Source organism: Corvus hawaiiensis, chromosome 1 (assembly GCF_020740725.1).
Source record: "Corvus hawaiiensis isolate bCorHaw1 chromosome 1, bCorHaw1.pri.cur, whole genome shotgun sequence".
Taxonomy (NCBI): Eukaryota; Metazoa; Chordata; class Aves; order Passeriformes; family Corvidae; genus Corvus; species Corvus hawaiiensis.
In genome coordinates, this window is record NC_063213.1 from 16,299,108 (window position 1) to 16,324,578 (window position 25,471).

Consider the following 25,471-nt stretch of genomic DNA (forward strand, 5'->3'; position numbering starts at 1 on the left):
CCTGAGTTCACAAATACAGGGTAACTGTGAGGAGAGGAGAGGAGAGGAGAGGAGAGGAGAGGAGAGGAGAGGAGAGGAGAGGAGAGGAGAGGAGAGGAGAGGAGAGGAGAGGAGAGGAGAGGAGAGGAGAGGAGAGAGAAAATCAACAAAGGCCTTTGATATATTGTATGTCATCTGTACGTGACACTCCAAGACCTTAAAATACTTAAACTAAAAACCTAAATATAATTTAGTTAGTAAAAATATACCTTAGTTATAATAAAATGATAATAGTGGAACTTGGCAACAGAGCAGCTAATAAATACTGCACTTTTGAAATGTGCCTGGGATCCAAGTACATACTCTTTTACTGTGTAGTTAAAGCATGTGGCAGGACATGCTAGACCAAGATTTTCTTTTTGTCTTTCCAGTGGAAAACTAAAGTTCTTTGTTTAAGTGAAGCCCGTTGGGAATTTTTCTTAAGTAAAACAAGGAGCTAAAGAATTCCATTCCCTTTTGCCAGCTTTTTTTTCTTCCTTCAGGCCAAATTATCGATTAATGGGGCATTAAATAACAAATACTGCCTAGTTAGAATCATACACTTTTTTGCTTAGGCTCTTTCAATACTTTCTTATTGATGCTTCAAACAGCTGAATTAAAAGATGAGATGTTTTGTTGGGAAAATACTACCCTTTCTAAACCTTTTTGACCTTATAAAAATAAAGGTCAGTAATCTGAATGTCATTACATTTGCATACTTACCCCTATTTCTGAGTTTTTAAATGAAAAAAAAATCTGTACTCCTTTAAGGTCTTCTTCCTGAGATTCATTCTTTGCCTTCCTCATTAGCTGTCTCCATTTCGGTACCCTATCGTTTTGCCAGCAGAGCAGCCAAGTGAATGCTTGACCATATTTTTGTCTGGCTCTAGTGAAACCGTGATCTGACAATACAATACTTTTCTCTGGGCTTTCCTTCTTCCCCCGGGGAACCATACTTCAAGGGCAACCTGCTTGTCCAGCATATGAACATGTGGAAAATCCACTGCTATGCACTAATGATTTTCAGATGGGCAATTGTTGCTGAAAATCATCCCAAGAGCAGCAGCTTCTCCAGTGTAGCACCTCACCACTTTGGGATCACATTGCTTGTAGCTGCTCTGGAATAAACCCTTTGCATTTATATATAGGGTGGTGACATTTGCTGCATCACACATATGTGGTGACAAAATTTAGGGGAAAAGGCGGTAAAAGTTACAGTTGTAGTTATTTTTTGGCCATTGAAACATGTATCAAAATCTGACACTTATTTTAGATTGAAAATATAAATGTAGGAAAAAGTTGAGCTATGCCAAAGATTCACAACAGCAAGGCAGAAGCACCCTAAATATTGTCCACAAATTAATAGCTTTCAAACTTGTGTTTTAAATATTTACAAGGAGACTTGTCACACTCTGGAAGAGAGAAAAATGAGTTTTAAATATTAAATAACTTATATTACTGTTCTTAGAATATGCATTCTTTTTAAACAACTTTCACTTTTAATCTGTAATTAAAGCCAAAGTTTTCTTTTAGTTTTAAAAGCTTGTCCTTGGACTAAAACAACATGGAACTTTTTTAAACATTGGTCCAGGCTGCTGTAGATACATTTTATTTAAACCACAGAGCCTGCAGTTGGATTCCTTGCTTTGCCAGATCGGCTATGAACTGTAAGTGTGGCAGTAATGATTGTGGAGTCCTGGATGCTTCACTAACAGTGAGGAGGGTTGTTTTTCTGGAGTTGTTCCTCCCTTTGGGCCCTGTTCATGAATGACTTAATCTCTGTCTATGATCAAATGTCGTGCAAGTTACTGTGCACAGAAAAATCAAGGAATGCTTCTCTTTCCTGCGTTCCTTACATGGAATTGCTGTGCCTGCCCAGCAAGCAGTTGGAGAGTGGTAAGGGTGGGAAGCAAGCAGCAACAAAAACACACAGAGAAAACCACCAGAAGCAATATAAAAAGAGTGAGACAAAGAAAACAGAGAATATTTTGTAAGATCTGGTGTGCAAGTTAGATTGAGCCCTGCACAGACAGCTCCAGCTTGTCCAGGCAACACCAGCTGGAGGGGAAACTAGGCTTTCGACTAGGGAGTGTTACAGGGGCAATTCATTCACCATGAAAAACAAAAGTGTTCCCCAGTATCTTCTCTGTAGTGTTGGCCATAAAGATGATTTCTAGTGCATGTTTCTGTTAGCTTGTTTTGTCTTGAGAAGCAAGCATTTACTGTTTTGAGGGGCAGATCTGAAGAAGTTCAGGGAATAATGCTTCTTAGTCTTTTTATCCTCTCGATCTAATTGCTTGTGTGGTAATTCTGTCCTTACACAGGATGTTACACCACTTCATTTGAAGCCAGGAGAAAGACTTTCATTACTAGTGATATTGATTACACAGTTTATGCCATGCAAGGAACTTTCCTTGTGATGTTTTGGTATTTTGTTAGAGATTCAGCAGAATACTGGGGTGAAGTGGTGCATAGCCGTCTCCGTATTTATACAGGCCTCTTCCTTACTTTTTAAGTTTCAACAAAGTTTTCACTTCAGTTAGGTGCTGTTCTCAGTTAAGAGTGAAGAAAGGACTTCTGTTATCAGAGTTGTTTTTCTCATCACCAACACCCTGCAGCCACTGCATGAAATTCTGTCTGTCTCCCTGCCCTAGTGTGAGGACAGATTGCTATAGCAGGACTCCCACCCCAAGCAGTCACTGGTGGCAGATGGGAAATAACTTGACTCAGGTGCTGAACTCCTCCAGCTGTTGATGGGAGTTACACTTGTTTGTCCAGGACAGTGACTGGAATAGTCATTTAGCTCTTTTTGAGATATTTTCCATCCCTTTAGTACTGACAATGGACTTAAAAGATGTAACTCTCTTTTCAGGTAGGTCATAGCTGGAGTATCATTTTAGCTCGAGAAGGGAAAAGATCTAAGAAAGGAGGGGGATTGAAGGGAAAAATAAAAACTCACAGCCAGGAAATAAATACAGGTAGGAAAATAAAAGAGCGGAAACTTTTAGAAGATTGTAATGAGAAGATAGTGCTGGGAGAGACGCGGAAAGGGGAATGCAGGACAAGAACAAAAAGGAAAAGGAAAGAAAAGGGATCAAAGGGATGAAGGCAAGAAGATAAAATACTGAGGAAGCAGGTATGGAAATAATGGTAGGAATCTGGAGCGTAACAGGGAAGGGTTCTAGAATAAATTAGAGAAGTATAGGAAATACTAGCATTTTTCACAGTCCAAAATTAGAAGTTTCATATTTACCTTTTCAAAGTGTTTGAGAAATGAGGGTAGATAAGCATTCAAGATACTGCCACCCTTCTTGGAAGGAACCTTTGAGTCTAATTACTGTGTCTTGGCATTTTTTTCCATGTTACACAGGCTAAGAGAAAGTACACTTCCAGAAAAGAGTATGACCTTGCTTAGAGTACAAGCAAATTAATCCTAACCGTTGCTCCACAATTTAGGGCAAAAAGACAGCTTAGTCTGGCACTGGGAAATACTCTAGTGCTGGTGGCAGTGGTGGTAGTGATGGAGGTGTCTGTGTGAGGTATGTGGTTATTAATTACCCAGTCTCTTGGTGCATCCACAATCCCTGACTAAGCTGGACACAAAAGTATAGAATGCTTCTCATACTTTGGCTTAATCATACCCAATCCAGACTTTGGCAGATTCCACCAAGACCTGTTTTGAAAACTCTAAGTAGTTTTCAGGCTACTGTGAGACAACTGGCCAAGTGTGGAGGCTTCCTTGGCCCAGTGTTCCTGAAAGTTTTAACTTCTTTTAGGTCTGCTCCTTTCTGTAAATTTTTCAAATCAGATACTCTCTTTGAAAATTTTTCAAGTCATCATCTGTAAGTTACAGAGAGAAATCTTCTTAACCTAATGCATAGTTGGCTGGGGGCAGTGTCTTTGTGCTCCTCGAGATGAGTAGCTGTCAGTAGTGTAGAAAGGACATCACCTGGGATGGACTGATAGTTTGATCCTGTATGTCAAAACATGTGTTCCTATACAGTTCATGGTATATATGAATCTAAAATATGTCATGCCAGATCTGATAATTACACATATAATTTTCAAGTTCAACAAAAGGTTTTGTTTCTTTTTCCCTCATCATTTTTTAAAGAAACAGAATTTATCTGAATTAAAAACATAATTGGTGATGGTGAGTGGGTGGTTCTGTTTGCCCTGCCACATTATATAGTACCACTTCTACTCCTTGTTTGGATAGCAGTCACAAGACCCAGATATCAAGCTGTGAAAGTATTTTTCTTGCAGCAGCCTTTCTTTTTTTGGCAGGCAGTGGCTTTGGAGATGCGTCGCATTTTGTCATGTGATTGGACTGCTGATGAGGTTTCTGTGCTGCCTTATTTTCCTGGATTCCATCTGAATTAACTCTTCTTTGGGTCACAGTCATTAGCACACTTCTGAATGAGTGGGGCTTTGCATCATAGTGTGATGACCTCTAATATTTAATCTCTGTAAGGAAACACCCTGTAAAGAAGAAATTTGCTGCATTTGTTTCATGTGGCAGAAATCTGTTTTCTATACCTCCAGCTGTCCACATTAAAAACACATTCCTTCTTCACAGTAATATTCCTTCATGAAACAAGGGAAAATGAGGGGAAATGACTTGTATGCAATCGTTCTATCTAAAAATATTCGGCTTAGTCTTGTAAATACATAAACTAGTTCTTTGTAAACAAGTCTCCTAATTTTCTTTAAACTGAATATTTAGATGTTATGTTAGAGAAGCTGAGTACATCAAACACATATGGTTCCTATTGCATCAGGGGCTTTCTTAATTTTGGTGTTCTAATTGAAGAGACAATTTGAAAGCATGCTAACTTCACAGAAACTAATCTATCTGACTCTGTCGGGTCTAGGCTTTATTCTTCCATCTATCCCCACACTCTGGAAACATTTTCCACTTTAAACGTGCAACAGTAACAATATCCCTCATGGACTTTGAATTGTCCTCAATACTTCCAGTGTGTGATGTGGAAACATCATTTGGGGTAGTTGATGTTGGGGAACTGACAGCAGGTTGCTTAAACGGGAGAGAATTAGGAAGAGGCATGAGGGAAGGAATGGGAGTAGGGACTATAATTTATTCATAAGTTTTTTGCCTTATTCATGGATAATTTATAACACAAAATACCCTAGACTAAGTAGTATCTTTAACTGGATGAAATTTCTATCCACATCAGAGAAATACTGCATGTCTCCTTTAAAATATAAGCTATTCCATAAATGTCACAAAACAACTGTTTCCCTTGGATAAAGCAAAATTTCAGTTTGGCATCCAATAGGTATTAACTTTCTCTCCTAAAAATAATAGGCAGAGAACTATTAAGTTTACATTTGAGGTAGGTACATTTGAAATAGAAAACACGTTTCTATCTCAGGCAGTGCTGTTATAGTTTCTGCTAGTGTGGGCTTCCACTGCAGGTGCGTGCTCTGCAGAGAGCTGAGCAATGCCCCTGTGCTTGCAGGTGGTCATGGGGTGGGATGTCTTGTAGAGCTGAGTTAGAGCCCTGTCTCCAGCAGCACCCTGAGCCCTTTGCACTGCATGTGCTGGCTCTGAGCTGCTGCAGTGAGTTGCACTAGGTTTGCCACTGACTTGGGTCTGAGTTCTGGGTAAATCCACCCTTCCCAAGCATACAGACTATTTAACAATAAATTGTCCTTTTTTTTTTAATCACTAACATGTACAATATAAAGTCCACAAAGGTCATAGAGGTAAATTTATTTATTAAGTGGAAATACTTGGGTCCAGAAACCATTATGAATCATTTTGGTGTTTTAAGTTCAGGATGCAGGCTAAATTATTCCAAAAATAATGGTAGCCAAATGTCATTCCCTCCAAACGTTTGTGTAATATCTATTTATCTGTGGGCAGATGACTGCTATGTATAATCAGAGGCAGACTTTTGTCAAATTGAGACTAAGTAAACACAGCTGAACACAAGCAAGTTGGACTACAATTTTTTGAGTTCTGCCAGCACCATTATGACCTTGAAAATGAATGTTTTTTCAGAGCAATCTGCTTTCAATATGGGAGAAGTTTTAGTGTTTCAAATTAACAAGTGTTGATTGAAAATTTGTTCTGTTTAATTTTAATATTTTTGTCCAAATAAATGAAAAGTGTGTATTTGTCCGAAGTAGGGCATCCTTTCTGCTGCTTAGAAGGTAGGGATGTTTTGTACAGAAGTGTTTCCTGCATGTGTCTTTGAGAAAAAGAACAAAAGTTAGAGATAGAGCTGTAAACTCATCTGAAACTTCATTATATAATCAGAGAAAATTTTCCTTTTTTTTTTTTTTTTGTGTTCTGTGCAAGTAAATGTAGAATTTAAGCAATAGATTTTGTGCCATTACATAGATACTGTTTTCACCATCCTTGAAAATGTAGGACCCCTGTTTATAACTTTAGCCAATTTTTCTAAAGTTTAGTATCCTTCTAAACATTTTATACAGACCATGTTTTACTCTGATACCCAAAAAGAAACAAGTCTGATTTTATTGCCAAACAGTACAATTTAAATCTCAGTTTTAGCATGTGGATTTTCTGCTTTTACAGTACCAGTCATTAGAACAGAGAACATTTTGCTCCCTTGATTTTAAAGGTCACGGCACTTGGAGCTCGGAGAGGCTTTGGAGAGAATTGAATAAGGAGTCCTGATCAAAAATTTTGTCTTTCAGTAATTACAGCAAGTGAGTGTCATCCCTTGCCAATATCAGTGTTTCAAGGCACTTCTTTCAAAGGGATTTTTTTTTTTTCCATTTTAAGTGCTGTATAGAAACCAGCTTACTAAACTCAGGGGTAGGATATGTGCACACAATTGTGGCCAGGGGAAACTTCCCCAAAGTCTTTGTGCTTCGTATTCACAAGTCATACTTCCCAGTCTGCCTCTTTGGGGGGCAGCAACTACCAATTTCTACCCAAATCTTACAGAACAAGAGTTTAATGCCAGCAGTTGAACACACACAGCACCTCATATTTGATGGGTTGCTACAGTGTGACTTTGGCTTTGCAAGCCAAGTGCCTTCCCAATGGGTAGTCTTGAATGTTTCTTGAAAGAACTGCAGCAAAGTCTCTTCTTGCTTTTCTCATCCCCTGTCATAGCAGAGAAAGAAAAATGAGGATCCAGTTGGAAATGGGGAGGAAGTGGAAAAAGACAGATATGATAGAAAAGAAGACAACACGATTGAGAAGCAATTTTGATTGAGAATTGCAATCACTGGATATGGCTGAACATTCCTATATGTTCCTATACTTTGTTCTCTCTACTGAAATGCAGATTTCACAAATGAAGCAGAGGGTGTTTCACCCAGGCCTATCTGAGTAATGTGGCTTCCTAACATTAACCAAAATCAAATGGAAAAGTCCTTGATGCCAGGGTTTTTAGACATTTTGTTGTTTCTTGTAGGCAGTTCCTCCTTGGAATCTGAGGGTACAGATACATTGTCAGTGTCCTGGTTTGTATTCTGGAATTTCTGCTTCAGCACAAAGGCTAATGAGTCTTATAAAAACAAAAATAAAGGAATGGGGCAGGTGTCATTTAAGCCCCAAATTGGGCCTCTGGGTGTTTGAAGGGTGCAAGGCTCGTGTTGTAACAGCTTGAGGCAGCCAGCTGTGTTTGAGGTGTGAGAGGAAGGGAGAGTGTCTCTGCAGATGGGGCTTTGGGTGGTCAGCAGCCTTCAGGGTGCTTTGAGCAGCTCTCAGGATGCTCCTACCTGAGACAGTAGTTGCCTAGGAAGTGCTGTCCAGAGAGTATTTTAAAAAGATTTGCTGAACCTGGAGTTGCAGTTGGGGTTGATGGTGTCTGCCAACACTAGCCAAGCCCTGCCTGAGAGCTGGATGAGCCCCTCCCAGTGGTGCTCAGCGGGGCTGGTTTTGCCAACACCTTACTAGTTTGTCTGAAGTAACATGACGGTGCCACCCAGCTAGGGTGGTGTTTGTGCATCCTGATGAAACCTGTACTTTCAAATACAGCTGGTGGTGCAATGTCTGTTTGCTCATTGCTGGAGAAGGATGGTGGGCAGGAATGCAGGCGGCTGTCCACACATGGGATTTGCTGTGTCTGCTTTGCAGGCCCTCTGCAGATCCCCATAAACTTCACAGACTGTGATGTATACGCAATCGTTCTATGGTAAAGCTTTGGCTCACGGGCAAAAATAAAAAATTCTTGTGAAATGAAAGAAAAAGCCTTTGTTGTTATAGAAGTGGAAACAGAAGTACTACTAATAATAGCAGCAAGTTAATTAGAAAACATGAAACAGTTCACAGAGCTTAGAGAGTTTGTGTTGTAGCTGCCTGGCTTGCTTGGCTGCTAAGAGTCTTCCCTTTATCCTCCATCCAAAAGCTCAAAGCTTAGAGTTGAACTGTGTTGGAGGGATCAAAGGATCTCTCTTTCTTTCACCATAGTTATTTTCTGAGAAATGTGGATGTTCTTTATGTCTGGAACCGTGGCTTCCTGTCTTACTGATTTTCTCTATAGAAGTGGAAATTCAGGATCTTAATTCTTAAAAAGCAGGTGAGAATGCGAGGGTATCTGTACAAATATATGATTGTTGCAGATGCTTAGGAAAACATCTAAGTAGGTCAGGGAAGACCCATATAAAAATTCCTTAAGTGTGAATTACTCTGAGATAAAATTAATTAAATTGCTCCTTGAACAAGAAGTTCACAGTGATTTCCAACTGCATCTGTGTAAGGAATTGCTTTGTAAGAATGCAGGTATTTTCCAAATTTTTATTCACATATATCTATAGCTCAGTTTCCCATTGCAAACCTTGTTGGGTGAAGGGTTGTTCGGTTTTTTTTTTAATGGTAACATGAGGGAAGACCAGTGATTTATACATGCTAATAAAGCTTCTGAGCTGGTTTTGACCTATAGAGCTTCCAAATTAATCAAAAGTCATATTTTTTGAAGTATGTCAGTTGATTTAACCATAGATACCATGTGGCTTTGCCATAAATATGTATGTGTTTTATGTCTGATACAGCAAACAGTTGCAGGAGAGAATTCCCCAGCAGAAATCTCCTGGCTTCCAGGAAAACATGTATGAGCTAATGTAAAACAAATACATAGTAAAGATGACATTATTGCTTTCTGCACCTGTCTTACATATTTTTGAAGCACATTATCTCTGCAGCAACCTGACATTTTTAAACAATATTTGCCCTATTTGGGGGGAAAATGTTACTAGGGGCTATTTTGGATACCACTGTCTTTCATCTTGGAAGCTGATAGCCAGCAATTCAATTAGGTTTTAGAGGAGGGAATTGGCTTTAAATGCTTTTAGATCACATGCACTGGTCAATGTGTTGGTGCCTTTTTGGGAGAAATATATTTAATACCTATGGATAGTACATCTTTCCTTTGGTAATAATACACTGTGTGCCAATAATTCATAATTTTATTCATACAAAGGGAATGGATTACTTTTTATCACTCGTTATTTAAAAGATATGTATTATTACTGTCACAATTATTATTACTACTATTTTAGTCCAGTCTCTATTTAGGTACAGCTTCCAGTGGCTAGTGTAGCTTTTTCAGGTGAGAACTGTTGGCAGTGATCTCAGAGAATCAGCATCTTCACTCAAGAGAAACTAGCCTGAGCATATTGCCTGTAGTTCAAAAACTCTGTTTGAAAGCAAATCTGTTTGCCTTGAAATAAAGTGGCTTAGGGTCCTCCACAGCTCAGCAATTGCGTCTTTGCGAGCTGCTCTTCCTGAGATGAATGGCAAAGGGTTTGAATGAGCCTCGTTGTTATGCAGCGTGTCCTGCAGTTAGAGGAGCCGAGCAGAACAGAACTAATCTCTGCAGCACCATGGAGCGAGCTTTATAAAGGCTCTAAAATTCATGCAACTGTGCTATACCAAGAAGAGCAGGCAGTACGTCAAGGTCGGGATGAGCTGGTAAGCCCTGTCTCTCAGCAGCAATGTTTGTTGCAATGCAGGTCCATTCTTGTGGCGCAGCGTTGCTGTCACGGCTCAGGCAGTGCTCTCTGCCACGTGGATACTCAGTGCCCTGCTACGTGGTGCTCATTTACTCAGCCTGCCTTAGCAGCTGAGGCCCGGAGTGCAGGGAAATCTGAATCCAGTCCCTGTCTTGTTATCAGTTGACGATGCTTCCCTGCTGGTCTCTTGAAAATCACTGTCTCCAAAAGCAGCAGTGTGTGTTGAATAACAAACCCCTTCACATTCAGGCTCTTCAGGTTTGGGAACAGAGCCAACATTCTTGAAGAATGATTTAGTGGCCAATAAACATCTGCAAAGTCTGTAAGACTGTCAGAAACAGTAACATTGAAAGTAAAGATCATATCAGTAGCAATTCCCCTATCCTGACAAGGCATTCAGTGCAAATATTTGTTCAGTCATCCTTGCTCTCATTCCTGTTATCACAGACTGTTTCATACCTTTTGCCAGAGAAGCAATTCCTCCTTCTTCCACAAAGCTGTTCACATCCAAGGCCTTTGCAATGTTAAGTGCTGGCCTACTACTGTTTCAGACCTCCCACACGTGCTCCTTCAGAGTGCAGGAGCCTCATCTGTCTTAGGCAAAGACTCTGCTGTGAAGGGCGCTTACAACTTTCAGTTAGTGAGCATCTGCAGTGTTCAGGTTTAGCTGCTCCTTGAGAATTCAAGCACAGTCTGGCTGATTCATTACACTGCATCATTCTCCATGATATCCCGCACAGGCTTTCAGCTCTTCTAAGTATGATTCTTCTGCAGAGTTACTGGAATTGCACTGCACTGGGACTCAAACCATTTTAAACACAACATGATGTTTGGAGTAGAAGGAGGTGTTTCTGCTTCTTCAAAAGCTCTTGGCAAATAGGTACATCTTCCTGAATAATTCTGGGCATGCAGTTCTGCTCCAAGAGCCTTCTGCCTTTTGGTGCGCTGCCTCTCACTCACTCGGTGAATAGGAAAACTGAAAACACAACCCTTCCTGAGATACCTCCCAATTTACTAGAATCTCTGAGGGCCTGTTTAAAAGCTGCCAGGGAATATTTAGGTTTCGGAAGAAATCCCATAATGGAAATAATAACAGTGCAAGTTGTGGTGAGCAGGAGCATGAAGACTGCAATAGCTTTACAAGGTAAAGCAGAGGAAACAGAACTGAAGAGTTGACTCAAAAATAATGTTATCAAACACTAAAATCACTTTTGTGCAGCTGGAGATGAGAATAATCCACAGGCAGCTCTTTTTCCTGCAGCTCAATCAGCAACTTCTTTCTGTGGTTATTCTGCATATGGTCAGGGAGGTGTGTGACGACAGCTTTCTATGTATGTTGTGGTAATTCCTCAGGATGCTGAATAAAGGGGTTCCCATCACATTTCAAGCTAGATGAGGAAAGAGATACTTTTCTGACATATGTAACCTGGCCTGGTTGGAAAGATGCCTCAAAACCCATCTTATATCCTCATTGGGTGCTCAGTGCTGGTTCTGTACCACCAAAGCCATAGCATGAACACATCTGACCCCCTCTGAGGACAGGATGATTGTTTTCATGATGTGCTGTTCAGTGCAACTTGATACATTCTATCTGGCCCGTTTCAAACTTTAATGAAGGTGTTTCCATAAGACATCTGTAGGATTTCACAAATGGATAAGTAAGGCACCAAACAATTACAATTTAAATTAATTTTAGATACGTAAGACCTTGTGGATGCTCATGATTTCATGGCTTTTTATGCATGTAAAGCAGCATAAAAACCTCATTTAACCTCCTTTGCACCTGTGAGTGCTCAGCACTGCTGAAGTTGAAAGCTCAGGCTCTCAAGTCAGAGTCTAGAGACCGAAGAATGTACTGTGGCACTGTACTGTGAAAAGGTCAGTTAGAATGACTTATTGAGCCCCACGCAAACCTGTAGCACAAGCAGAGAGACTGTCAGTCACTAACGTGATTTACTTAATGTGCTATGTCCACCTGTCTTTTCTCTTCTTGTGTCCTCTTCCGGCAACAGCATCAGAGCTGCTGTGTCATGGCACCGAGGTTGTGCAGGGAAAGGTGTCACCAACTGCTCCAGGTTCAGCCCTGGCACAGCTTCATCATGTCCCTTCAGGAAGTGGTGACCACAGAAAATACCATGTGTGATTGTACTGCTGTATCTCATAGTATACTTAGTGTGAAGGCAGATTGCTTAGCCATTCCCATTTTTATACAAACATAATTTAGAAGCAGATACAGGTAGGTATATATTTGAAAATATCTGTATCTCCCTGGAGATATAAACAATGTTTTAAATTTCACATGTAATCCCTGGATTTGCAGGATCTGTTGTGCAACAGTTGTCTGGGTTACCGTGAGGGTCTTTTGCAGCTTACAGTCATTTTTATGGCTATTTGATTGCTGGAGCCCTGATGATGCACTTTTCTTACAAGCTGCTTGAATTTGTGTGCTTATGATCTCACAGAGCACAGTAAGTTTGGGACACTACTTAGGTATCTGGGGTTTAGTATTTGCACAGGTGTCAGGGTGGTTAAGGTTGGATATTAGGAAAAGGTTCTTCACCCAGAGGGTGGCTGAGCACTGGAACAGGCTCCCCAGGGAAGCGGTCACAGCACCAAGCCTGCTGAAGTTCCAGAAGCATTTGGACAATGCTCTCAGGCTCATGGTGCAGTTCTTGGGGCTGCCTGTTCAGGGCCAGGAGTTGAACTTTGATGATCCTTGTGGATGCAGCTCAGGGTATTCTATGATTCTGTGGGAAGTTTTGTGCACATTTCAGTACCCCATGCAGTGGATGGAAGAAAGTGGATGTTTAAAGAGACCATATTTGTTAGTTCTTTATCTTACAGGCAAGGGAAAGAAACTGGATTTTGTCTCTCAGATAGACTTACCCATTCTTTACTCCATGCTTCTGGCTAAACATGCCATGGAAATCAGTTCTGACATTCACTAAGAAGTTCCTCCACTTGCCTGAAAATACAGCACCTTATAATTTAAATTTTCGTTGTACAGCACATGCCATGTCTGAGCCTGCTTGGCTCCCAGGAGCAGGAGAGGAGCTGGCTCCTGCAAGTGGGGCCACAGGAATGGGTGGCATGTTCCTCTATATTCTGCAAGAGGCTTCTGAAAATATCCTGTGTGCATGCATTCATATCATAACATTACACTGCATATATAGGGTCTGCTCCCAAACCCACAGCCAACTAGCATAACAAAATCAGATTTTACTGCTGTCGTGTCAGCCTAGGGTTGAAATACGGCTTTGAAACCCTCCCTTTCACCCTGCTTTTTTAATGAAAAACAATCGTGCTGGAGTGTAGTAGTGCTTACCCTGGCTGCATTTGACTTTAGCTTTTTATTTTTAAAGCCTTATTTTAGTCTTTAAGAGCTCCCAATTAAACTCTTTAGATCCAGAGTGAAAGACTGAACGTGCCTGCCTGCACAACAGCAACTTTCCTGGGTGGGAAAAGGATATTTTTGTATTAAAAATAAAGAAAATTGACATAGTGGTATGTTTTCTCCCTTCATATTACTTACTCTTCTTTTTCCTGGTGAATCTTCATTTTCCATTTTGTCATTTTCTTTTTTTGTAACATCTCCCATACTCTTTATTTATTTTTTCTCTTCCCCTTCTCCTTTCTCCTCTTTTCTTTATTTCAGCCTCCCCCTTACCTGCTGCCTAACATGGTTTTCAGTGTTAACCCCTAATGGTTTGCAACAGAAGGGCAAACCACTTCATCTGATGAGTCAGCACAGCACATGTTGTAAATCCCTTCCCAAATAACACACACACACACACACACACACAAAAAAAAAAGAAGCCTAGGTCAGATGTTTCTTTATGCATTCTGAAATGCATGTGGGAGACTCTCACCAAGGAATCTGACAACATTGCACGACTCAACGAGAAACATGCCAGCTCAATAAGAAAAAATTTGATTTCAGTCAGCTTTGCGGCAAACATGAAAAGAAAATAAAACCATATAAGCACCAGTTTGTTAACAGCTCACCTCAGTGCTCACAGCCCCAGCTCCCATTTTAGGCTCTGCTAAGTTCTGGCTAAGAAAACAAGACTCACACAGTGCCCTGAATCTCACCAAGGAGAACACACTGTCAGTGGTCAGGAGAAATTTAGAGTCAGCTGTGACTGAACAGTGAAGCGATTTACACCAGGTTTTTATCTATTTTGCTAACTCATGAATTCTTACATTCATGTGCATAGTTCAAGACTGTAAGACCATTTGCACCATGCCTACTATTATGTGGGGCTTTCAGTGCACTTATTAATGCAAATATTAATATAGACTTGCAAACTCAAGTTCTCTTTTACGATTTATAAAATATACCTATCACAGTCTCTGTGGGCTTGTACACTCATTTTATAAAAATCACATGTATTAAAATGTAATTAGATGCCTACTCCCACTGCATCAGGCTCCAGGCTGCATGAGGTAAAAATGTCTTCAGGTTCTCAGGTATTCAGGAAATAACTTGAGTGATAGCAGTCCTTCACACTTAAAGCTTATATGTGAAGTTTGATGCAAGAAACAAATTGCAGTGAAGTGTTTTCACAGAAAAGGTTTGGTCTAGGGCATGATGGCAAAGGGATGTTTCTAACACTGGCAAGACCCACTGTATGGATCTTAATAGAAGATGTCAGACCAGGGCTATAGCTGTTCCTGGAAAAAAACCCACGGGGTGAACAGGGAAAAAAAATATTCTCTCTGGCGGTCACTGTGAACATAAATTGTCATTATGCAGTTTGTTCATCTGAAAGGGCGTAACAGCTGATGACAGGTCAGTTGTTATACTTGGTGTCCCTGTGAAGCCAAAGAGTGAGGTAACAGAGTTGTGGGGTTGACTTCATTACAAGCTGCTCTGTAACCTCCTCCTGGAAGAAAGAGAGCAGTGGTAAAATAAAGCTTTGCTGAAAAGGAGCTTTCTCTAGAGCCTGGGCCCAGAGCTCATTCCTGCAAGTTTCTGACAGCTTCCTCCTCCCACCCAGCTAAAGGACATGGTAATAAATCTTTGTCAGTAGAAATCCAGTACGCCCCTGAGATCAGACCAGCTGAGATTGGTATCATGCAGTCTCCCAGGTCACACTGCCATGCTGTGTCTGCAGCCACAGGTCACCTGAAACTCCAACAGGGACTTTCATTCCTCCACCAAAAGGTTCTGCTGCATGAGTGCTGCCAGTCCCAACCAGATGGTTTCACACAGACCTTCCCAGTCCAGGACCTGCTTTGGGCAGGAGTGGCCTCACAAGGGACAACAGTGAAGGGATCCCATGTGGAGGTGGCCTGGGGTCAGCAGGAGATCAGCCACCGGGGCGTGTTTGGGGAATTTTTCTGTAAGAGACTCTGCGGTTTGGAGTCTCTTCCAGCATGAGCTTTCCTGTCTGCACTTCTCCGTAATTCATCCTTAATAGGTCTATTGTCCCTGAGGAGGAAACAGGGAGGATGGTGCAAAAGGAAAAGGATTTTAGGAGTTTCAGTGCTAGGTGGGATGAGTCCTGCCTGTGTGTAGAAAGCCTGTGGTAGTGTGGGTCACTGGCTGAGCAGTATCCATGTTTACAAACTCATTTGTCTGTTTACATCAGGCTCAAAACGGGAGCCTGCGAGTGTAAATTTGGGATGGCCAGCTCCTGCTGCCTCCAATTAAGGTTAGAGAAGCTGAGGTTTTCTTGATGCTACAGTCTTTGCACCAAGATTAAATGACATTTTTTATAAGAGCAAAGGGCCTGGCCTGCAGCTCTGGGCTACAGTTTCCCCTCCCTTGCATCGCTGAGCAGCCTGGGCTAAGCCACGTTCCCTCCCCAGATGTGGGTGAGTATTAGTGGTGTTGTGTGATTCATGGTTTACTTTGGGATCCTTTGGGGTAAAGGAGCTGTATCAATGCAGAAGAGTAAAGGAATATTAACTCAAATTAACCTAGCTTTTTCCTTGGAGAAACAGAGATCTGAAAGTCTTACGTGCCCTGAAATTGTGGTTTGGAAAATACTGGAGTCAAGGTGTGTGTAAGTATGTGACCTACAGAAATACCTCATCTCACCACTAATTTACTCACACATGTAATGTTCATTTTTCTTTTCAGCTGCCCCAGTTTATTTCCTGTTTCTCCTTCTTTTTCCTCTTCTTGCTTGTTTTGAAAATGCTGGTCAACACATGTTAAGCCAGAGTCTCCAAAACCAACAAAAGAAAGTTCAGGAGAGGCAGTGAGAGAAACAACTGAATAATGTTGCCAATTTTAAAATGAAGATAAGTTATACAGGACCTTTTATTGAACCAACAAATGTTTTATGGTGTTCACCATTTGAGGCCAGCAGTTCTTTTCTTTCTCTCCATTTTAAGCTAGACTAGAAGATGTGTAATTCATCAGGAATCTGTACATGTTTAAGTAGCTTCAAAAAGTATGACGGTCATGTGAGACTGACCTACTGTGTCTTGACTTGCATTCCCATTTTTTCCCCACTACATAATGTTCTGTACCCTTCCCTCTCTGTCTTGTTCCCTCATTCACACATTCTTTCCCCTATTGGTTTCAAGCCATCTTTGCTTTGTCAGTGTTACCTGATAACACAAAGCAGGGTTTAAGCCAGTTACTGTGGCTCAGCTTGAGCCAGATACCACAGTGAGTGGGGGAGCAATGTGGAGGCTGCTTGGTGCCACGTAAGGGGTCAGTCTTGCCTTCGCTGTTCCCTGCAGGGCCTTGGGTGAAGTTGGTTCATCACCACACACATGATATTCTTAGGTCAGAATTCTTATATCCAAAGGATAAAATGTAATTAACATTATTTAGCACACCTCTGAAGTTGTCCAAGTATATAAAAGTTATTAGTCTGGGTGCAGTGAGCAGTAAGCATCTGAACTGTTCTGAAATATCTGGATGTGCTGCAAGCTCTGTGTAGCCAGACAGCCTTTGTGCACAGTAAATTAGAGGTGTGTGATGCTATTGTGCAGTTTAAGGATGGTTTGCCTGCAAGAACCCTGGGGTTAATTTTCTTTGGCTGGTCCTTTCTGATAGCAGAAGAACAAAGGAAAACATTTTAAATATAAGAGAAATCCTGGAAAAATCTGTTTTTAAATGCTTCTGAAATTATCAAAATATTGCCTAGGCAGTATTTTGTCTTTGGATTTCTGAGACTCATTTCCGTCTCTACTAAAAAGGGACTGCAGGCTACCTTGCAAGAGAGTTGTCAGGATCAGCCAGTTAATATTTATGAGGAAATTTCATGGTGAAAAAAAGATGCCATGTATATTATTAATAATGTGAGTCCTGAAAAATACCATGCTAAAATACCATGTATCACAAAGCTGGTATTGTCTGGTGTCTACACTCTTGGCACTATGTCCTACAGTAAACTGTATACTGAAAACTCATACTAATGGAAAGGTATACAGGATTCCATTGGTAGGTGATTTATAGTGACTTCCTATTATAAACAAGAGGGAACAAATATCCTGCCTTGCTGGTTTCTTTGGGCGGATGTTGAGAGCAGAATGAGACATTCTTGGGTAGGCAAAAGCTGATTCTCTGGATGCTTGCAACTGGGAGCAGAATGAAGCACCAGAAAGTGAAGTATAAATGACAACCCCTAATTTTAAATGACTGAGTTTCCATTTTCACAGTGTTTAAAACTTTATGGTTACAGAGCAATGACCACTGTTTTAAGTGATTTCCAGACCTGGAGCAAATAGGTATTTCTGATGTTTAGTATTAAATATATTTATTATACAATCTCAATATACATTAAAAGCCTACTACCATCCTTTGACAAGAAGCGTAATCCTTTCTGAGACACTACAAAACACTTTCAGCAGCAGCTTGGTTTCAATTACTAAATATGATATTGAACACTACTGTTGTTTGTTTAGCAAAATTATTTGTGCTGGCCAGTTGTATGCTGTTGAAATGTATTTATGTCTGTATGCAGTAGGGTAAACATCATTGTTTAACCTATCAAATGAGTCTTGGGAACGATGTGGAATACAGTAATTCATCAGCGTTGGCTTTCCCTAGAGTCACTTGACACACTGATCTAAGCTTGGCAAGTCTGTAGGGGTTTAAATTTGTGTGACAGCCTGCCTTGATCCAACTACTGAAAGAGCCACACTCTTTAAGAGGAGACCAGAGGTGCTGCCACCAAAGGTGTGTGAGATTAAAGGTAACCACAGTGCTTGGAGAGAACAGCTCTGCAGCAACCTTGGTACCTCAAGGCTGGTAAAGTGCTGCTTCTCATGTAGTAGAGTGGAGTGAGTCATGAGTGGAGTGCCCATCAGCACTTACTCTGGGGCTAGTCCTCAGATGAAGCTACTCAGTGAGATTCAGTATGCTCCATCGTTTTTCCATTCCTTCCAACCCCATTGCCAGAGAGGTTACCCAGCCCCAGTGCCATTTCCTTATTGCCTCAGAGATGAAATCTAGGAACATGTGTGATGGTCAAGAAACTGAACACTTTCCATTTTGAGAATGAAGTTCTTTGATCACTTCCATGAAGCAATCTCACGAAAATATTGCTTTTACAGTTGAAATATACCTTGCAATTCTTGTGCAGATATCTCAAATATCAAATGCTTTAATTATCAAAATCTTTAATTAGTAGTTGGGGGCAGAGCGGATAGATTACAAAAGATGAAGAAAGAGCAAAATACTGGGTAAGACTCAGAATTTTGTGGGGTTTTTTATACATTTGATAACATTTTGTCATCTATGTTCTTTGGCCAGTGAAGAACCAGACATGACCAGCCCGCATTTCTTCCAGGCTGAGCTAAGCCATTAAGGCTGTAGTTATGCTAGCAGTGTACTAAATCTCTCTAAATAAATATAGATATGAATCATAGACATACTGAATATCCAAAGGAGAGATATGGTCCTCTCCTCATCCAGCTCTCAGCATATCCACATGGATGATAATGCTGTCCAAGGACAAAGTGTGGGGAAGGGACCATAGAACAGAACCTATGTATTTGGCTTCACAGCAGCAGTCAGGGACATTGGACTGCAGTGTTAAATAGAATGGCTGAAACCACTTCTTGGAGGAGATATCTGTTGTTTATGAATGGAGTCTGGACAAGATACAAAGATACATAACTTAGATGGCAGATTCATGGCATGTGAAGTGAACCTCACTTTTGCTTTGAGTCACATTAGGTTGGTTTGACTGGCAAGATGTCAAGGAGAGCATAAGGAAAGGTCGTTGTGTCTCTCACTGTGGTTATCCCCAACCAAAAAAATATGGTAATACTTACTTCCTTTGCTAAGAGCTGTTCAGACACGTGGGAGCTGCTTGGATGCTATGGTAATGCAAACTGGGATATGCTGTCAGAGGTTTGGTATAGGAGAAAAGGATTTTTGGCAAGGAAAAAAGGCCTGTGCTTTGAAATGATGGATTTTCAGACTTCATTGTACTAATGTGCTTTTAGAGCAGTTATTAGCAAGCGCTTTTGCAAATTGTCAGTGATGGTTTTATTGTAACCCAGTTTTGAGTTTCTTTGACATAAATTATTTGTTTGAAAAAAACATAAAATCTGAACAGAATAAGAAAATATGTGTGATTCAGGAAAAATCTTCAGCAAAGTTAAAGAATGGGCAGCTCTTTCCTCCTGGATTTTATTTTTTAGCTTTGCTACTGCTATTATATACCATGGGCAAGATGCTTTCTTTTAGAGCTGGCTAAACACCAGTAAAAAATATTTGCAAATACTCCTTCAAATAAACGCTGGAATTGGAATGTGTGTCACCATTCACACCTACTTCCCTCAGAAGTTTGTACAAGCAATTTTTTTGTTCATAGGAAATATTTTCCAACTGCAAAAGAAACTGACAAATGCTTGAGAGAGGTGTATTTATATCCAGGTTTGCTCTGGCAATGATGTTCTCTATTACTTGCCATTTCCATTTCTATACCTACTGACCTATTCAGTCCTCAACCTCTTCTTTAAAATTGTCTCTAATTAAGAAAACAATGAAGCAGGGCTGAAGAATTCTTCATAGCCAAGTATGGCATGAAGAAGGAGAATTTTTGTGTCATTCAGTACCTCTTTCTGGATCAAATGTTTCTTTTTTCCTTGGTTCCTTGTCCTCTGCATAGGCTGGACTTCCCATCTTGAATCCCATTCAAGCATTGATCTAGGAGAGCTTAAGAGATACTGATTTAAGATGTGCACTTTTGGAACAAAACTTAAACCTTGGTCACCTGTGAGCATTTATTTATAAAGCTATTTTGCGAAAGGATGGAGGCCTGCTAGATCAAACAGTTTGACAAACAGCTGATCTCTGAAATTACAGCTGGTGTCCCTGCATTTCTTTAGTGGGACTGTGGTCTCCAGCAGTCACTTCCAAGTACTGTGCAGTGCAGCTGAGCTGAATTATTGGCTGTAGGAGACAATGGGCTGCTGGTTGTGGTGGGCAAGGTTGCTCCTAAGTGGAGGGCTACCAACGGTTATTCCACTGGAAGCTCTGTTTAAAGACAAGATCAACTTTAATAATCTGATGGAAATCTAGCAATAAGGTTGATTTGTATTTGGGAATCTGGTGTTGCAAAGATGTGCATTCCTTGATGAGATTTATGTTGTGTTTAGATGCTTTTTGGGTCTTGTAGTCATTAGCGCTCATGCCATTGCTGTTTCTTTGGTTGACTTGTTTTGCATAGGTATTGCATTTGGGCAGCGGCTTCTTGCTCCTCTATAATGTATTTCTGTGTCAGGATAGCAAACCCACTGAATAAAGCTTATACATTTCTGCCTGGTAAATATTTTTGGCTTCTCTGGGACGTGAGGACTTAGTGAATGAACAAATATGACTCTTGATGAGGAAGTGCAGTTTATGCCTGTGATGCAATTTCATCTTTGAGGGCTGTTAACCAGGTGTGCTTGTTACTTGTGTCCCTCTCAGCTGCCCCTGTGACTGAGGCACTGCTTGGGCAAGGGGCACATTAAAACTCCCACACATCATGTGTGCATGGGTGAGAGTCCTATTTTTAGTGCATACTGAAAGGCATTCACTGAAAGGCAATGAAGCAGATTTTTATTTTTAGGTTTTGCAATTACTTATGTCTTTGGTATTTATGTTTTGAAACACAGCTCTATTACCCTGCCAAATGTAGGTGAACCTTCAAGAACAGCTACACCTTCAGTGTAGCTTTCTCTAGGCAGATGCCTGCATGAAGCTTGTCCTTTGTATGTGTCAAAGCAAAGATTTTGTTTTAAATCTGGTATCAATTTTGGAATAAGCCTTGCGTTATTTTTCAATATGCCTATTCCCTGAACATGCTTGTTTTTAAAACTATTAAAATAAAATAGACTTTTTTTTTCCTGTTTACAGAAAATCTGGAGAATGGACCAAATAAGTGTGAAAGGTGAGTAAGGGACTTCACAATTTTCCAAAATTATTGCTGTTATTACAGTTTTCCTGATACCATGTAGCTATGTAAGATGTGTGCGTAAATATTTGTTGTTGCTTGTATCTAGCGCAGCTAACAGAAAGGGATCCAGCAAAGATGAAACATACTGGAAGGAGATCAACGCAGCTATGGCCCTAACGAACCTTGCCCAGGGGAAGGATAAACTTCAGGGAACTACCAGCTGCATCATTCAGAAATCATCACATATATCAGAAGTAAAGACTGTTAAAGTGCCATTAGTTCAGCAGTTTTAAGAGATGGGTCCTCTTTCTTTTTCACATCAAACGGACATTTTCCTCACAGGATTGGTTTTCAGCAAAATCAGATTCACTGATATGAGGAAAATGTGGAAAATAGGTCCCCTTTTACAGAATGGTCAGTTAAAAAAATTAAGGTCCCTTCTGACCCAGATGTTTTCATTGTATTAAATGAAATGTTCAATTGCTTCTATAAAAGTCATGTAAATTATAAAAACCCTGTTTTTATCAAAACATTAACTTATTTTATGTTAATCAAAGTGCGCATAAGATGTTTGCATTGCTATTACAGTAAGTGCCTTGCTTTGAAAAAATAAGCTATAACGTGGGCATAGTACAACAGTGTTATGCCTCAAAATGACAATGCCATAATGCTTAAACTTTGTATATTATTCCAAGTGGGCTTAAGCAGCCGAGGGCTAAACACATTACTGCTGAAGGCCCTGGAGAGTTGTGCTTATTTGACTTGTACAAATTGATGAGTCTTAATGAAATTGTTACATCATTCTCACTCTCTTTTTTTAATCAACAGTGTTATAAAAATTGTACAGTATGTTTTGTCAAAGTGACGATAAGGTTGTTAATGCATGTTTCTTACCTGTATATGCAGTATATTAAAATACCAAAATCATTCCTTTGAAAAGTGCAATACTCTAGAACACACAAATTTAGGAAATAAGTTAATTGTTCAGATTATTTTGAACTTATACATATGATCTCAGCTGTGTTGCTCTTTAAAAATTTCTAGTTGAGAAGGTTTTAGCCAGACTAGCTGTAAATTCAAGTTGAATTTCTATAAATTTAAAGCTTTACTAGTGATTTACTGAAGTTTTGATAGAAGTAAAATTGGTTTCTTCTTGTACAAAACTAAAACTATAATGCCATTCAGAAATGTTTCCATGGTGGAACTTATTACTTTATCGTGGTTTAAACATTTTTATTTTGTATGTACTGCATAAATGAGGACAGTTGATTGACATTTCACATTTCAGTAAGAAAAGTCTATAATATAAACTATCAAAGCCCAAACAAGAATCACAAGGGAACTGAAACATTGAAAAATCTCAGCATTTAAGGCAGGAGGGTTTTAAGAAGATACTAAACCATGTATTAAATGTCATGTCTCTAAAATTGACTGCTATTGAGTGTAATAACTATCATAAAAGCAGGTTTATTTTTAAATTTTATCTGGAGGTGTACAAGTTATTCTTAAGTCATATAACAATAGTCTAATGAAGTTTACAGTGCTTGAATAAACAGTGGCAAAGCCAAAACCAATTTATGCTGAATCAGTTACAGAAAACTGGAAAAGAGCTGATTGTTGCTAGGATTTGGATTTTTTCCTGTGGGTATCCTGTCAGGTTTTTTCCTACTTATCCCTTTCCTTGCTTCTCTTTGTGGTGAGCCATCAATGAACAAGGCAAGAGTTTAGTTCTGCTCCTGCTGAGTGTAATGGCAGAACTCCCACATCAATGGAAGCAGGACTATGCTAATGATGTAACTAACTTGCAAATAGAGGCTGTTTCAGTTGCACTAAAATAGTCAAGACACATTGCAAATATCAGCCTTGGTGTGACTTCTTAGGAAACTTCTTGATGTAACATAACGTTGTTGGTTTTATTTAGTGTACAATGAAAATTATTTGATATGAAAATATTTTGTACATATATATTTTTACTTTGTTTTCTAAATTGCTGATTTGCATTGACTTAAAGTGCCAAGCAAGAAATGTATGTTGTGACTGTATGAACAGTTGAAGTATGTTTTACTGACTTGCATCATTATATGTCTTAAGATTCTGTGACATTAATTTTTAATACTTTACTGGATTTTGGCATAATAATGTGAGTTTATAACTAATAGCAGAGAGTTAATACTTCACTTTCGTTCATACTATTGTAAGTTATTCTGGTATTAAATATTTTGTGACAATAAATTCATGGTTTTGACAAACTCTTCTGTTAGAAATATTCAGTGTTTTTGTCTGTATAAGCAACAACAAAATTTGTCTTGTAAAAAGGGTACTTTTGGGGACTCCTCTGAAGTAGAACTGGAGAAGGCAAGCCATTGTATAAACAATTTGCTAATGGTTCTCCTTTCCAATGATCAAAGCACAAGAATAATCTGTAAAACATATCAAATGGGTTTTAAATTTAAGAAATACTTGGCCTAATTTCTTGTTACTGTTTCCTTTAATTTATTTTTTTTTCTACTGCTGCTTTAGAGTTTTCTGAAAACACAAGTTCTGATGAAATATGTGTGTGTCTTTTTTAAATAACAAAAGTCATGATCAGTGCTGAGCCAACAGCTAATGAAAACTCAGTAATTATTTATGATATTGGAAAAACAAACATTATTACTATTGCTCTTTGTTTCAACATATGTAACCATTTTAGTAAAATAAATAACTGCAAACAACGTTTTGCTGGTTTGAATTAAATATTCATTTATCTGTCCTTAGGCATTTGCATTTCTGGTTTCCTGTAATAGTCAGGGTTTCCTTGTACGGGGACACAAGCATGTGATAGGCAAGGACGAAACAGAAAAGTTAGTCTGATCAATACACCTCGTGGTACATAGTTGTGTGAAGTAGTTCAGCTCATCCCCAGTGAAAATAACTGCAGCAAGGTTTGAGGAATGACTGCTATGTCATGATGACATGCTATGGCATGATGATAATAAATCCTCCACACTGGAGGAGCGCAGGGGGAAGCCATAGCTAATCACTGACCTGAGTCACTGGAGAAGGTCTATCAGTTGGGAAAGACTTTGGTCATTTAGGGTTTTTTGGCACTACAGGCTACATTTACGTACATTACCCTGTGCGGATGCTTGGCTGTGGAACCTTGGTGGAGGAGATGCAATCAGCCCATCCAGAAGCTCAGTGCTCATAGTAGAGAGCCCAGTGCAAGTGGTCTGTTAACTTTTGTGCCTCCGCAAAGCTACTGCACTTGCATGGGAGGGTGATAGCTAAGATTTGGTGGGCAATCAGCACTTCAAGGTTTTATGTCCTGCTGATCTGTGATAAACATGGTGCTGCAACACCTCGGGCCATCCAACGTGTCAGTAGGGATCTGGATATTCAGCTGATACGTGAGTTCCTGAGGGAGTATGTACAGCCTGACTTTTGCTGTTGGGAATGTGTAAAAACACCCACATCTTAATGACGCTGAGCTACTTGGCACCTACTTTGTACCCGAGTCTGACATGAAGACACCAACTCAATCTGCTCCCACCTACTCTGTCACATCATTTTCCAGAGCTGAGCACTCACAAACTCTTATAAACCACTGAGTAAGAGGAGCTCCAATTTTCACTTCAGTAGTTAGAATATACATTGGGCTCAGGATTGCAGTCTCCTCTCCTAGCACCACACAACTGCAGCAACCACTGAGCTATAGCTCTCACTTTGTAGCCTTATATCCTCCATTGGTGGCCTCATGTATAATAAATACCTGTGCCAGGTGACGCATTCCACCAGGGAGACTGAGAGCAAGTCCCAGGACAATACATAGACCATTTTGAGTACATTTGATAACTTGGTGGCTTAAGTTTTGACAGAGTTTGGCAAAGGATGGCGGCTAGGCTTGGATACCCACACGCAAGTGCATGAAGTAGCCACTGCACTATGAGCTAGAAGGAGAAGATGGGGAAGGAGGTTGATAATACATCTGTACTGTGAAAGGAAGAATGGATTTAGCTTTGGCTACTCGAATGGCTATGTGGGCTTAAACCCGTTTCTTCATTCTCTCTTTACTCAGATTTTCATTATGTTCCCTGGCTTTGATGAATTATGTTTTTATCTACCTAAATTATCCATCAGTGGAGATCAACACCACCAAA

General features: G+C 40.0%; 1 protein-coding gene across 3 annotated transcripts in view; it reads left to right on the forward strand.

The window, feature by feature from the left end:
- Positions 1-24,046, forward strand: part of MKX (mohawk homeobox) — a 49,541-nt gene extending 25,495 nt beyond the window's left edge. For 2 of the 3 annotated variants that reach the window (XM_048294582.1, XM_048294602.1), the window contains exons 6-7: positions 21,293-21,326; positions 21,439-24,046. In XM_048294582.1, the coding sequence (XP_048150539.1) occupies positions 21,293-21,326; positions 21,439-21,625 (221 nt within the window). In that variant the 3' untranslated portion in view covers positions 21,626-24,046. The remainder of the gene's footprint in view (positions 1-21,292; positions 21,327-21,438) is intronic. The other variant, XM_048294595.1, reaches the window with a different exon arrangement.
- Positions 24,047-25,471: the final 1,425 nt, after the last annotated feature.